At 44.8% G+C, this 14,735-nt stretch overlaps 1 protein-coding gene across 2 annotated transcripts in view; it reads right to left on the bottom strand.

Moving 5' to 3' along the window:
• LOC120917322 overlaps nucleotides 1-14,100 on the bottom strand; it is a 32,948-nt gene extending 18,848 nt beyond the window's left edge. For both annotated transcript variants that reach the window (XM_040328536.1, XM_040328535.1), the window contains exon 1: nucleotides 13,454-14,100. In XM_040328536.1, coding sequence (XP_040184470.1) covers nucleotides 13,454-13,564 — 111 coding nt within the window. In that variant the 5' untranslated portion in view covers nucleotides 13,565-14,100. The remainder of the gene's footprint in view (nucleotides 1-13,453) is intronic.
• Between the last annotated feature and the right edge of the window lie 635 nt (nucleotides 14,101-14,735).

Consider the following 14,735-nt stretch of genomic DNA (forward strand, 5'->3'; position numbering starts at 1 on the left):
AGATTGTTGGAGGCAAGAAGAAGGCAGTCTCCTTCCAGAGCTAGGGCCAGGGGCTCAGTTATTAACAGGGGTGCTATCTGTATGCAGATTGAATGTGAAGGGAGCTGCTTTAAGCTCCCTGAGCACATGGGGATGTTGCAGAGGGAAAGATTATGTCTCCCTCTTCCCCCACACCTGGGGTTAATAGGTAATTTGGCCTTGGTGGGCGGGGAGGGTGGCCCCTCCCCTGCACACCTGAAAGGTAAAATCCCAGGTGGATTAGCCAGGGCCCAATGGATGGTTAGGAGCGGGTCACATGTCCCAGGGGAACCTTCTGGAAGGGTAGAAGGTTTTTTAAGCCAGGGCAACAGGCTGCAGCAGCCAGAACGCAAGGTGATCCCTACCTGTGAACTTGTTCCTGTGTTGTTGCCATGAAGAGCCTGGTCTGCCATATCCTGGAGAGAGCTGGGGCCGAGGATGGCGAGGCGTGGCTGCAGCAGTGCCTCTCTTTATCCCCAGGTACAGAGCGACGTTATCTGCTGGGATCCTTCTCAGCTGAGCAGTCTGGGTCAGCTGCTGCTGCCTCTCCCCCTGAGGCCATCGCAGCGTCCCCCCTGGCATCACCTCAGCACACTCTCTCCTCCCCATTCATCTCTCCCTGCCTATTGGAGCCTTTGTTGGCGTCTGCATGGTCGTTGGACCAGGGAGCTGCCACTCCAGCGGTGGTCGTTCCTATTGGCGGCAGGGAGGAGAAGGCGGACTTTACCATCCCAGCTCTGCTTGATGTTCCGGAGCCTCTTCCGACCAAACGCAGGAGGTTGAATCGTCTCTCCCCTGCGCCCACAGGCAGCCTGCCACCGTCGGGAAGGGGGGCACAGAAGGCTGGGAGGAGCGGAGGACAGCGCGCGGGACGCGGCAGGGGTCGGGTGCTCCCCCTAGAGGACAGCCTGCACCATCGTTTTCTTTTCTCCCACAGGTTCCAGGGCAGGTGTCGCAAGCAGCAGGTAGCAGCACAGAGGACCCCGGGCTGCCGGCCGGTCCCGGCAGCAGCGCCACCAGGCCACAAAGTACAGCTGGAGCTAGGGGAGGCGGCCAGGGTGCTTACACCAAGTCATCCCTTCAGGCACAGCAGATACCTGTGGTGTGTTCCCAGACGACTTCACCAGGTCCAGGTAACGAGAATTTGACTCAATTACATTTATTAACCTCATTAACTGCTTCTTTGTCCTCCCTGATTGCGGGTATGTCGCCTAATCTGTCTACAGCTAGTCAGAATGTATCTTGCTCTGTAGCTTCAGTATGGGCTAGCCCCGAGGAGGTACGGGGGGGACAAGGAATGGGGGGTAATGTAGCCCCCTCGGCTGTCTTACCAAAGGTGACTGACTGTAAATAGTGTTGAAATTCCTAATAATGTTTTTTTATTGCAAAATATTTTTTATCATTCAAATATTTCAATATTATTTCAGTAATTTATTGTTTATTGATACACTGTTCCTCATATTCTCTCGGTTGAGGAAATCACCCTTATGGTTTGGCTGCTGTAGCCCATCCGATAGGTACACTTTTTGGGTGTTTTTGCTGCTGTAGCCCATCTGATTACTACACAGCTCACTGAGTGTTGGCTCCTTAGCCATTCACTTATTTTTTATTGTGTTTTTTCACATATACTGTAGCGCTAATCACTTTTTAATCATAATCCTAATAATGTGCCAGAAACCTGCGCCAGGGAAGCGCTGCCATGCATGCTCTCCCCTTTAGGCTACCATTTGACAGCAGCTATGAAAGAAAAAAATTTCAGAGGTGAGTTTGTGGACTTACTGTCACTCTTACCTTCTGCGAAGGAGTCTTTGTTTAAAGATAAAAAGGATGAGAGAGGTGATGAGGATAGGCGCAGGCTATCCAGAAGCTTCAGTAATTGGTTACAGGCATTTTTGATATACTCTAGTATTATATGTGAGAAATGTCCTGAGAAAAGTGTGGGCCTCCTACAGCATGTGGACATCGTGCTGGAAGCATACAAGAATTTTGGGGGGGGGTTGCATGGTTTGTATACGACGAATCGTTTCGACAGAAGTTAGCAGTGCACCCCAATTTGGAGTGGGGATCAAAAGATATCGGTCTATGGCTCAATCTTTTTCTAATCCTTTCCAAAAAGCACTATCCCGGTGAGCCTGGAAAGAATGCGGCCGTGGCTGCAAATTTACACAGACAGGCAGATGGCCCAGCTGCTATTTGAAGGGTTTAGGGATGGATTTGTTCTTCCTCCCTTTGACGGTCAAGGTTGTGACATAGGTAGAAATTTAAAGTCAGCCTTAGACTTACCTGAGGTGGTTAGGGAAAATTTTTTTTTTTTTTAAGGAACTGCAGGAAGGTAGGATTGCTGGCCCTTTTTTCTTACTCTCCTTTTGAGAATTTTGAGAGTATCCCCTTTGGGGATCGTTCCTAAAAAAGAACAAAGATCGTTTCGGATGATACATCACTTGTCTTCGCCAAAAGGGGATTCTCTGAATGATCAAATCAGTGAGGAAATGTCGTCAGTGAAGTATTCAACTTTTGACGATGCATTGGTTAAAATTGGTTTGCTAGGTCAAGGAGCATTTCTTGCTAAGACCGACATTTAGTCAGCCTTTCGTTTGTTACCCATTAACCCTTTGTCTTTCAGTTCCTTAGGTTTTGTTTTTGATGACTGTTTTTTCTTTGATCGGTGCCTTCCAATGGGCTGCTCACTCTCCTGCAGGTATTTTGAATCATTCGCTACCTTTCTGGAATGGGTGGTGCAGAGCCACTCTGGTTCATCTTTTTTGTTACACTATCTGGATGACTTCCCTTTCTTGGGGGTCTCGTCGGCCGATTGCTCAAACGTGTTGTCTTCTTTTTTACAAATTTGCGAGTCGTTTAACATCCCTTTGGCTCATGACAAAACGATATACCCGACAACACGGTTGGTTTTTCTAGGCATTACCATTGACACAGTAGCAATGGTGTTTGAGCTTCCAGCCGAGAAGGTCTCCCAATTGAGGGAACATCTGTGCATCATAATAAGGAAAAAGAAGGTCATATTAAAAGAAATCCAAAAATTACTCTGTCTTTTGGCCTTTGCGGCCAGAATTCTGCCTGTGGGGCGGATATTTTCTAGACGCCTTTATCTGGCTATTTTGGGTTTCCTTCCATATCAGAATCTCGGCTGAGATTCGGGAGGATCTGCTGGTCTGGTCACAATTTTTGGTTAATTTCAATGGCAGAGCAATTTTTCAGTCAGAGTTTGTAACAGACGAACATTTTTGTTTATACACAGACGCAGCGGGATCAGTGGGTTTGTCAGCTATATGGGGAACCCACTGGTGCGCTTCGCTATGGCATTCTTGCTGGAGGAGAAAAGGCTATCTCAAGAACATAGTAATCTTAGAACTGTCTCCCATTCTGGTCGCATTAGAGATTTGGGGTAAGTACTTTGTAAATAAAAGATTACTTTTCAGCACCGACAATAAAGGGGTGTTTTTCGCTATAAATTGTTTATCACCCAAATCTCCTCCTGTCATCTCGCTGATTAGGTACCTGGTTTTCAAATGTCTGAGTCTAAATGTTTGGGTAAAGGCTCGTTATTTGCCTGGGAAACAGAATGTCATTGCGGACTCTCTCGCGCGTTTACAGATGAGGAGGTTCAAGCTGCTTTTCCCAGCTGCGGACGAGGAGGGGTTCCAGTGCCCGGCCCATTTATGGGAACTGATCTAGATTTGCTTCGTTCAAATATTATGAAGTCTGTCGCCCCCGCTACCCTGGCAGCGTACTCATCGGCCTGGCGGATGTGGCTGGCTCACGTATCTTCTATGGGAGAGGATGAATTTGCATTTTCCGAAGGTTTGGTTTTGTCTTTTTTAAACAAATTACTGGCCAGCTCTGTATCCTGGTCTCAGGTGAATAAAACTTTAGCGGGGGTTTCTTTTTTCGGAAAACTGAACAACCACCCCCCATGCTCCTCTTTCTTTTCAGTAAAGCAGGCCCTGAAAGGCTACAGAAAAGGTGCAGGCAGCAAGGACAGCAGAATGGCCATAACCCCGGCTATCCTCGCAAAATTGTGCTCGGCAACAGAATTCGTTTGTTTTTTCGCGTTATAAGGCAATCCTTTTCCGGGCGTTTTTTTCGTTAATGTTTTTCGGTGCGTTTAGGATATCTGAGATCGTGTCTCCTCAATAAGAAGGCCGAGTCCAATATGCACATGTCTCATGTTTTTCTTGAAAGTTCTCGTCTTACAATTTTTGTCCCCAGATCAAAAACAGACCAGTTCGGGAAGGGAGCGTGGATGAAACTACAGGCTTTCCCGGGCTCCCCCATTTGCCCGGTCAAGTTAGTAGGTCAGTTCCTGCAGGTAAGGGGTTCAAAAGGGGGGTCGTTCTTTATACACAACAACGGCCTTCCTTTGACCAGTTACCAATTCAATTCGGTTTTTCACAAGTGTTTAATTGTACTGGATATGGAGAGGTTGCCCCTCTCCTCGCACTCATTTCGTAATGGTGCGGCGACAGAGGCAGCTAGGTTGGGTCTTGACGTGGTTAACATCAAACGGATAGGTAGATGGTAATCTGACACTTATAAATTGTACATTCGTCCTCATTGTTGTGTTTAATTTTCAGGTCAGGCCCTATCAGTATGGATAGTAGGGCACTCCTTCGTATTCTGGGCCGAAAGGAGAGCTCTGCGAAGAGTGTATTCCGAGAGTTTGAATTTCGACCCCAAGTTGGTGAACATTATCTGGCATGGTAGGAGGGGTATGGTATGGGTTTACTGTTGGGTTTACTGTTCCAGTCCATGCCTATCCCAGATGTTTTAATCATCCACCTCGGTGGGAACGATATAGGGCGTAGTAAGTCCCTGGATTTGTTGTTCCAGATTAAGGATGATCTGGGCCAGTTATGTCAGTCCTTCCCTGAGTTATGTTTGTTTTTTTGTCTGAAATATTTCCGAGACTGGTATAGTCGAGGACTCATTTTGAGAGGGTCAGGAAAAGGTTGAACAGGGCAATAGCAAAGTTCATGCCCACTATTGGGGGTTTGTGCTTTAGGCACGTAGATCTAGAAGGGGGAATTGCGGGACTTTTTAGATCGGATGGGGTTCATCTTTCTGAAATTGGGCTCGACATTTTCAACAATAACCTTCAGAATATGGTGGAGTTGGCCGCGAGGCGGGGTGGTTGGGCTGGTCTTGTTTAGGAGGCCAGATTGAAAACAATCCCGGCTAGTGGGGTTAGTTAATAATAAAGTGGATCCAACCTGAGTCGTAGTGACTGGGTTGATGAATGGTGGTGGTTAAGTAAATAAGTGATGTGTTATATGGTGTATATATTGAGTTGGTTAATTGCTCAATAAATATGGTCAATTTAAACAAATAATACCAGTAATAAAGGCCTGCGGCCAAGTTTACTCCACCTCCTGCCTCTGAAGTCGTTATTTCAGGTAAAACATTCTGCATACAGTCCCATGAAAGTACACCCAATTTTTGGCAAAGTTTCCCCTGAGTACTCTGGTTGGCTTGTTCCCATGGCCCCAAAACATACTGGTAGTTTACCTGGCTTCCACTAAAATTGATCCCAAAATTTAAGCTGGTATGACAGTGGTAGCACCTTGTTTTGGTATGTTCCTTTTGGTCAATGGCGAAGGTGTATATTTCAGTGTTTTCTGTAAAATGTTAAGTTCACGCTTCTATGTCAAAAGCTGTATGTACTGCTGAAAAGAACAGTGTATTTCCTATTCAGAATGTAAACTCAACTCTGATTTTTAAAAGCAAAATTTATGAATGAATATCAACCTGTAGAGTTGTTTACAGACATAAATTCAGAAGCTACATAGTAACTAGAGTGTGTGACCTGGTCTCAAATCAATAAGACTGGTGAGAATGTGTGGCGGGTACTAAAAGCATCTTCTAAAACAAATGTTAAGGTTGATAAATAATGATAGCTTATGACCTCATCATCCTACATCTATAGCCAATGAAGGAAAAGTACTCTATTGCACTGGTCCAAACCAGGGACTGGTTTATTTTAGCCAATTTTCCCAGGGACTGAGGGAGGGGTGGTTGTGGTGGATGGGGGGTGTGGGTGGTCAGAGGATTAGATATGCACGCAGTCTGTCCTCAGCCCTCTTCATACCACAACCCCCTTTACAGCACAGTCCCCCTTACCTTACAGTTCCCCCTTTAAAGCAGGCCCACAGCATCATCAGTTCCCCTTTACATCACAGCCCCCCTTTACATTACAGTGCCACTTTAGAGTGCAGTCCCTGTTATATTAATGTAATGGGGACTGCTCTGTAAAGGGGGCACTGTAATGTTTGCATGCAGAGATGAACGCATATGTAATTCTAGCACAAGACCTCCTCTGTAACTTTAAACTGGTAACCTGTAAAAAAAATTAAAGCGTAGCCTATGGAGAATTTTAAGTACCGAAGTTTGGCGCCATTTCATGAGTTATGGATCTATTTGTTGTTAGGTATCTATTTACTCAGCGTAACTTCATCTTTCACATTATACAAAAAAGTGGGATAAATATTGTGTTTTTTTGTTATTCATTAAAGTGTTTGTCTTACAAAAAAAAAAATGTTTGAAAAAGTGCTGCATGTAGGAATGCCAGACTTAGCCCAGCATGAAAGTGGTTAATGTATTATATGCCCTTAAGGCCGGGTACTCACGAGCAAACATGTACGGTGAAACCGGTCCGTCGGACCGTTTTCACCGTACATGCCTGCCAGAGGGCTTCTGTACGATGGTTGTACTAACCATCGTACAGAAGTCCGCGCGTAAACACTAAGCGGGGCGTGTCCGCGTCGTCGCCGTGACGATGACGCGGCGACGTGGGCGGGCCTGCCATTTAAAGGCTTCCACGCATGCGTCGAAGTCATTCGACGCATGCGAGGGACGGCGGGCGCTCGGACATGTACGGTAGGTCTGTACTGACGACTGTACATGTCCGAGCGGGCAGGATTCCAGCGGACGGTTTTAAAACACGTCCAGGAATATTTGCCCGCTGGGAAAAGGCCCGGCGGGCAAATGTTTGCTGGAATTCGGCCCGCTCGCGCCTACACACGACCGAACATGTATGCTGAAACTGGCCCGCGGACCAGTTTCAGCATACATGTTTGGTCGTGTGTACGGGGCCTAAGGTTAAAAAACCTTCTGCATGCAGTCCACCCTCTTTCCCATCCACCCCTTATAACAACTAGCAATGTGCATGAGAGCAAAAGCACTGTCTGCTCTCTCCCTCCTCATTGGCTCAGAGACAGCAGCCATTGGCTCCTGCTGCTGTCAATCACAGCCAGTGACAAGAGAGCAGGGGGCGGAGCAGAGTCCTGCTGTCTGTGTCAATAGACACAGACAGCCAGGCTCAGGAGCAAACCTACATGAGTGCCCCCATAGCAAATGGTGGGGGCAGGAGCCAGGAGCACATACGTGGGACCCCAGAGGAGGAGAATCGTGGATGCTCTGTGCAAAATTAACCCATAGAGCAAGTTTTACATGTTTGTTATTTTAATAAAAAAACTATTTAGAATCACTTTTAGGGTCTAGTGCTATGTTTTCTCTTTCTTCAAAAAAGCAGTAAAAACCTTACAAAGGGTTTAACCTTCCACTTTCTATCCACACCTAAAAAAAAGTTTTGGCTAAAGTTACAATATATTTATATTTGTCTACATTATTTCACTGTGAATATTTATTATTACATGTTCCTGTGCCCATGAAATATGGCTGCACAGACCTATTTTCAGGGCTGGCTGTGCTCCTGACTGCATGAATTTGTGCTCAGTATGCAGTTCCCATACACGCTAACTTACAAACATCTGTTCTACATTGCACAATGCATCTACTGTAGTATGTAAGTACCCTGAGAATACCTATTGTCAGAGTATAATTATTCTGACATACTTACAAGCATTTAATAGTAGTTAATAAACACAGGATCCACTACAAGCACTGTTAAATATGGTGGTGCAGAATCTTTGTTTATTAGCTAAGTAGGAAAAATTGTTGATGTTGCCGAGTTAGAAGTTGCCAGCAATGGATTATCCAGGTTTAGGTTTGTTTGATTTGGGTTGATTTATTAAAAGTAGAGCAAAGAAAGAGGGAATGTTTCTCATTATCAATTAGACTGATTCAGTGCATAGTTTCCACTCAGGACTTTAATTTTACAGCATTGGCAGCCCAACACAGGACATTTCTGTATAAGGAAATGTGACATTATAGTGGACCTATCTTTTCCCTCGTGTAGGGCAAAACAGCCATCTTACTTTATTGCTGGCCCACACAGTTGCAGATAACAACCTTTGATCCCCCACTACTCCCCTCACCCGAGGAAGTAAAGTGACTTACTTTCAGAAAGGGGAGCGTGTGACTCCTTCCTCTGATGTGTAAGGCTGCTTTCACATTGGGCAGCGGAGGTGCGGTGACTGTATAGCCGCGCTATTTTTAGCGCCGCTATACCGTCGTATTTTCCGCGATATTCGGGCGCTATCGGTGAGGTTTTAACCCCCGCTAGCGTCTGAAAAAGGGTTAATACCAACCGCAATGCGCCTCTGCAGAGGCGCATTGCGGGCGGTATTACCGCGGTTTCCCATTGATTTCAATGGCAAGGCGCGGTATAGGAGCGGTAAACACCCCGCTCCTATACCACTCCAAAGATGCGGCTAGCAGGACTTTTGGAGTCCTACCGCACGTCCTACCGCACGGCTTCAGTATTAAAGCCTTCGGGCTTTCACATTGAAGCCTGCAGGGCAAGATTTATTCATGCGGTATAGCAGCGCTATTTTTAGCGCTGTACCGCATGAATAACGCCTCAATGTGAAAGGGGCCTTAGTGATGGTGCTTGGCACTTACACTCATGCAAAGAGTGCAATTACATGTTCACTGAGAGATTTCTCAGTGCTGTAGAATCTCCAATAAACCTTCTGTTTGTACCCAGGACAAGATGGGCAAGCAAAGGGAAGGTAAATATAAGCAGATGGTGGGGTCAGCATTATAGTGGCCTTTTGCTCTTCCCAGCATGGGCAAAGCAAGGTTGGATTTAGGTACATTTACCCATGCCTTCCCAGTTATTAACCATCCCAAATGCATATCATCACCCTAAACTTAACCTGTCCCTTACCTTAAATTAACCTTTAGCTCATAACCTATTACTAACACTTAATCTATCTTACGTCTTAAACAAAGCCAAAGCCAAAATAATTATTGGATTCCTTGCAGATTTTGTAAGTTTGCCAACTTACAAAGAAATAAAGGGTCTATCATTTTTTATCATAGATGTATTATAAATGATAGAGACAGAATATCAACCAAATTCCAGAAAAAAAAAACACGTAAAACAAATGCTATAAATTATTTTGCAGTTCAGTATTTGATCCACAAGCAATACATGACTTGGTACTTGGTGGAGAAACGCTTGTTGGCAAGCACAGAGTTATGATGTTTCTTGTAGTTGGTTACCAGGTTTGCACACATCTCAGGAGGGATTTTGGTCAACTCTTCTTTACACATCTTCTCTAAATCCTTAAGGTTTCTTCGCTATTGCTTGGCAACTCAAGGTTTCAGCTCCTCCATACATACATTTTCTATAGAATTAAGGTCTGGAGACTGGCTAGGCCACTCCATGATCTTAAAGTGATTGTAAAGTCAGAAGGCTTTGTTATCCTAATGCATTCTATGCATTAAGATAAAAAGCCTTCTGTGTGAAGCAACCCCCCTCAGCCCCCCTAATACTTACCTGAGCCCCCTCTCTATCCAGGGATGTCCAAGAGTGCCTCAGCTACCTGGGACTCTCCCTCCTGATTGGCTGAGATACAGTAGCAGGAGCTAATGGCAATCAAAGTCAGTTAACCAATCAGGAGAGGGGGCAGGGCCGAACCACAGCTCCATGTCTGAATGGACACAGGGAGCTGGGGCTCCGCTCGGGTGCCCCAATAGCTAACTGTTTGCTGTGGGGGCACTCGACAGGAGCCAGGGGCCAGGTGAGCCAAAGAGAGCCCGGGATGTGGAGGATTGGGGCTGCCCTGTGTAAAACCAGTGCACAGAGCAGGTAAGTATAACATGTAACTGAGACTTTACAATCACTTTAATAAACTTCTTCTTGAGCCACTCCTTTATTGCCTTGGCTGTATGTTTAGGGTCATTGTTATGCTGTAAGACCCATCCACGACCCATCTTCAGTGTTCTGGCTGAGGGAAGATGGTTCTCATCCAAGATTTTACAATACATTGCCCCGTGTAATGGTCCCTCAATGTGGCAAAGTCAGCCTATACCTTTAGCAGAGAAACAGCCTCAAAGCTTCATGTTTCCACCTCTGTGCTTGACTGTAGGGATGGTATTCTTAGGGTCATAGTCAGCATTTTTCTTCCTCCAAATACGGCGAGTCAAGTTAATGCCAAAGAGCTCAATTTTGGTCTCATCTAATTCTCTGAATCATTTAGATGTTCATTGGCCTGACTGTACATGTGCCTTCATGTGACATGACGTTATTTATTAAGATTTATACATTTTTAAGGACATTCTATCTATTTTTGGTTTAAAAAATCACCAGATGAAAATAAAGAAAAAAAGCCTTTAAACTAATCCTAATACTTACACCCCATTCACAGTGGTGCGTTGTGTTGACAAATGTATGATAATGCATGTTACGCTGTTCGATAACGTGCATTGCATTCAAGTGCTTGTAAAGGATACTTTAAAAAAAAAATAACAAACAGGTTACACTTACCAGCTATGTGCAGTGGTTTTGCACAGAGCAACCCTGATCCTTTTTTTTTTGGCTCCTCTGTAGGCGCTCCTCCCATGCTGAGTGCCCCCATAGCAAGCTGCTTGCTATGGGGACACTCAGGTGTGCTCACTCCCAATTCCATAAGAAACACAGAGTACAGCTTGGCCCCGCTTCCTCCTCACTGGCTGTGACTGACAGCAGCAGGAGCCAATGAGGAGAGAGAGCTGAGAAAACCTGCGCTCTTGTACACATTGCTGGATTGAGATCTGGCTCAGTTATGTATAAGAGGGGAGCTGCTTGCTGAAGTTTTTTGACCTTAACCACCTAAGACCCGGACCAATATGCAGGTAAAGCACCAGGCCCCTTTTTGCGATTCGGCACTGCGTTGATTTAACTGACAATTGCGCGGTCGTGCGACATGGCTCCCAAACAAAATTGGCGTCCTTTTTTTCCCCACAAATAGAGCTTTCTTTTGGTGGTATTTGATCACCTCTGCGGTTTTTATTTTTTGCGCTATAAACAAAAATAGAGCGACAATTTTGAAAGAAAATCTATATTTTTTACTTTTTGCTATAATAAATATCCCCCAAAAATATATAAAAAAACTTTTTTCCTCAGTTTAGGCCGATACGTATTCTTCAACCTATTTTTGGTGAAAAAAAAATCGCAATACGCGTTTATCGATTGCTTTGCGCAAAATGTATAGCGTCTACAAAATAGGGGATAGTTTTATTGCATTTTTATTAATTTTTTTTTTTTTACTACTAATGGCGGCGATCAGCGATTTTTTTCGCGACTGCGACATTATGGGGGACACATCGGACAATTTTGACACATTTTTGGGACCATTGTCTTTTTCACAGCAAAAAGTGCTATAAAAATGCATTGTTTACTGTGAAAATGACAGTTGCAGTTTGTGAGTTAACCACTAGGGGGCACTGAAGGGGTTAAGTGTGACCTCATATGTGTTTCTAACTGTAGGGGGCGGGGCTGGACGTGTGATGTCATTGATTGCCTTTCCCTATATCAGGGAAAAGACGATCAATGACAGCGCCACTGTGAAGAACGGGGAAGGTGTGTTTTCCCGTTCTTCAGCTCCTGTGACCGATCGCGGGACTCCGGCAGCGATTGGGTCCAAGGGTCCCGCGGCCGTGGTCACGGAGCGGGTCGCGCGCGCGCACTGGTACGTGATTGTGCCCAGCCGTGCCATTCTGCCGACGTATATTGGCGTTAGGCGGTCCTTAAGTGGTTAATGCAGAGAATGCCTTCTGCTTTTTAGCACCACTTTAAAGCTGTCCATTAATTTGAGTACGGTGCGCAATAAAACAGACCTGCAGCATTTTTTGGGGGCAAAGCAGTGCACCCCAGCACATAGCAGGTAAGAATACTGTGATATCTCCCCTTTGCATACTGTTAGGGAAAAATTGCTTAAAAAAAATATTTTTAAGATGCATTTACCTGGGTTTTATGTTATATGTCCATTGTTTTGTATAATAAGAATACGTGAATAAGTGAAGTATGGTAAAATGAATAAAATTAGACAAATACTGCTCTATACAATCACATTCAAACATTGCATTTTAGATCTTTCAAAAAAAGCTTCACAAATGTCAAAAAGACAACACACAAACACCCTGGGCCAGTTTCATGTAGATCAGCGGATCTTTAGATCCGCTCGATCTACGTGTTTTACGATCCGCCGGTGCAATTTAGCGAGGCTAGTGCAGTATTCATCAAGCACTTACCTCGAAAATTGCATCGTCGGATCGTAACTCCCCCGGCAGAATGCAAATTCCGCGGCTAGGGGGAGTGTACAATTTAAATCAGGTGCGTTCATGCGCCGATTTAACTGCGCATGCGCCGCCGGCAAAATTTCCCAGTGCGCATGCTCCAAATGACGTCGCTAGGACGTCAATTGCGGCCATCCGTATTCCCGATCGACTTACGCAAACGACGTAAAAATTTGAATCTCGGCGCGGGAACGACGGCCATACTTAACATTAGCTACCCCTCATATAGCAGGGGTAGCTATCCGCCCGAAAAAGCCGAACGCAAACGACGTTAGAAAAAAGCGACGGGCGGGCGTACGGACTTGAATCGGCGGTTCTCCTCATTTGCATATCCGACGCATAAAAAAAAGCGACGACACCTAGCGGCCGGCGGTAGATTGCAGCCTAAGATTCGACTGGTGTAAGTCACTTACACCAGTCGGATCTAAGGGAGATCTATGAGGAATCTGATTCTATGAATCAGCCTCATAGATCCGACCGGCTGGACTCAGAAGTACGACTAGGGTTGCCAACTCATCCCTTTAAAACAGAACACATATTAATATTAATTACACAGGTTCTGTGGCTGATTAAGGAGGTAATTAAACTCACTTGGTGCCTTATTTGCATTAAATTAGCCTCAGAACCTGTGTAATTCATATGTGTTCTGTTTTAAAGGGATGAGGTGGCAACTCTAGGTACGACGGCGGATCAGGAGATCCGCCGTCGTATCTCTTTGATGAATCTGCCCCCCTGTGTACAATAATCCTAAAGTTGCTGCTGGGCAGCTGTTAGAGGGAGCTCATAAAAAGACAGACAGATTTAGGTACTTATACTAACCATACGGTAATTAAAATGCATGTAAATTGTTATCGCTATAAAAGTAGTTATTACTGCTGCTAATCAGCTGTCGTGGAGTTAATTCATCCACCTGTTTCAAATTTTGTAAGTAGAAGATAGGAAGGCTGGTACTTACCTGGGTGTGATTTCTGGGCTGTGTCCTCTCTGTATTCTCAACAATGGCCAATCCATAAAACAGTGACAGCAAATGTAAAATCCATGCTCCAGTAAAGTTGTGCAGATCCATTTCAAAGCCAGAGGTCCATGGAAGTCTCGTGCCGTGTGATCCTGTGTACTGCTGTACAATCTTATGTATATTAGTTCAGATTCTTCTATGAAGATTACAGTCTAAGATACCTTTACCCCTGGTCTAGATAAAACACATCTAATAATGGTCTGTCTGTACAACAGAGGGAGGAGGCTCTTAACCTTTCAGATGCCAAATTAGGAACCCTGGTGTGATTACTCATTAAATTTTAGATCCACGGACACAGCTTCTTCCAGGTAAATTTAGGATGCTAGCACATAATGGAAAATGCTTCCCAACCACAAACAATCAGTGATGTATCTAGAAAGGTGTTGGTGGTTTGCAGTATTAAGAAGGGGGCAGTATGTAAGCAGATGTCAGATAATTATACCAGAAGATGTCTTCCAGGCTCATCCTGTGCAAAAGCTTTTTTTTTTTTTTCCTTTTGTGTGCGCTGAGATAGACAAGACAGAAGTACGGGCTGTTCTAAGGAAATAGAGCGAGGCTTAATACCAAATAGTAGGGAAATGAGTTCATTTTTAAGGGCTCCCATTATTTTCCTTACAATTAACTGATTTAAAATGTACACAGTTATTTTTTTATTTACTTTATTACTTCTTAAAGTTTTAATTTATTTTCTCCAAGGTGCAGGAAGAGTGTAATTCAGTCTATTCAAGTCACTGGCACTAGGGAGTATTAATAGCCCCAGATGGCCTAGTAATTATTTGATATTTCAGCAGTACCTAGCTTTTCAGTAGGCTTTAGAAACTTAGTACAATAGCCCTCTTCATAAAAAAAAGAAACACCACCCACACCAGAGAGAAGACACCTCCACATGAATGATACATGATGCTGTGGATCTGCTGTATGGCACCCAAAGAAACTCAAAATGAAAGGTGGTACCCTTCGTGCTGGATGCACTTTACTACTACTTATTCAACCATCTAAACTAGGGTTGAGCTAAGGTTTGGGCCAAACTCAGTTTGGCCTGAACCTGTGGGAAACAGTTTCATGATAGCAGGCTGCCGATTCAATGAGGTGCAGCCGTGCGAAACAAAGGGACAGGAATGCTTGTAAAAGGGGATCTGTGATTGGCTGGATGCCGGTGCCAAGGGAAAGTCCCTACCCTGTTCCTGTCCTTTCTAGAATACTAATCCTCCTGTTGAGGCTA

The sequence above is a fragment of the Rana temporaria genome, chromosome 11, assembly GCF_905171775.1.
Source record: "Rana temporaria chromosome 11, aRanTem1.1, whole genome shotgun sequence".
NCBI classification, from domain to species: Eukaryota; Metazoa; Chordata; class Amphibia; order Anura; family Ranidae; genus Rana; species Rana temporaria.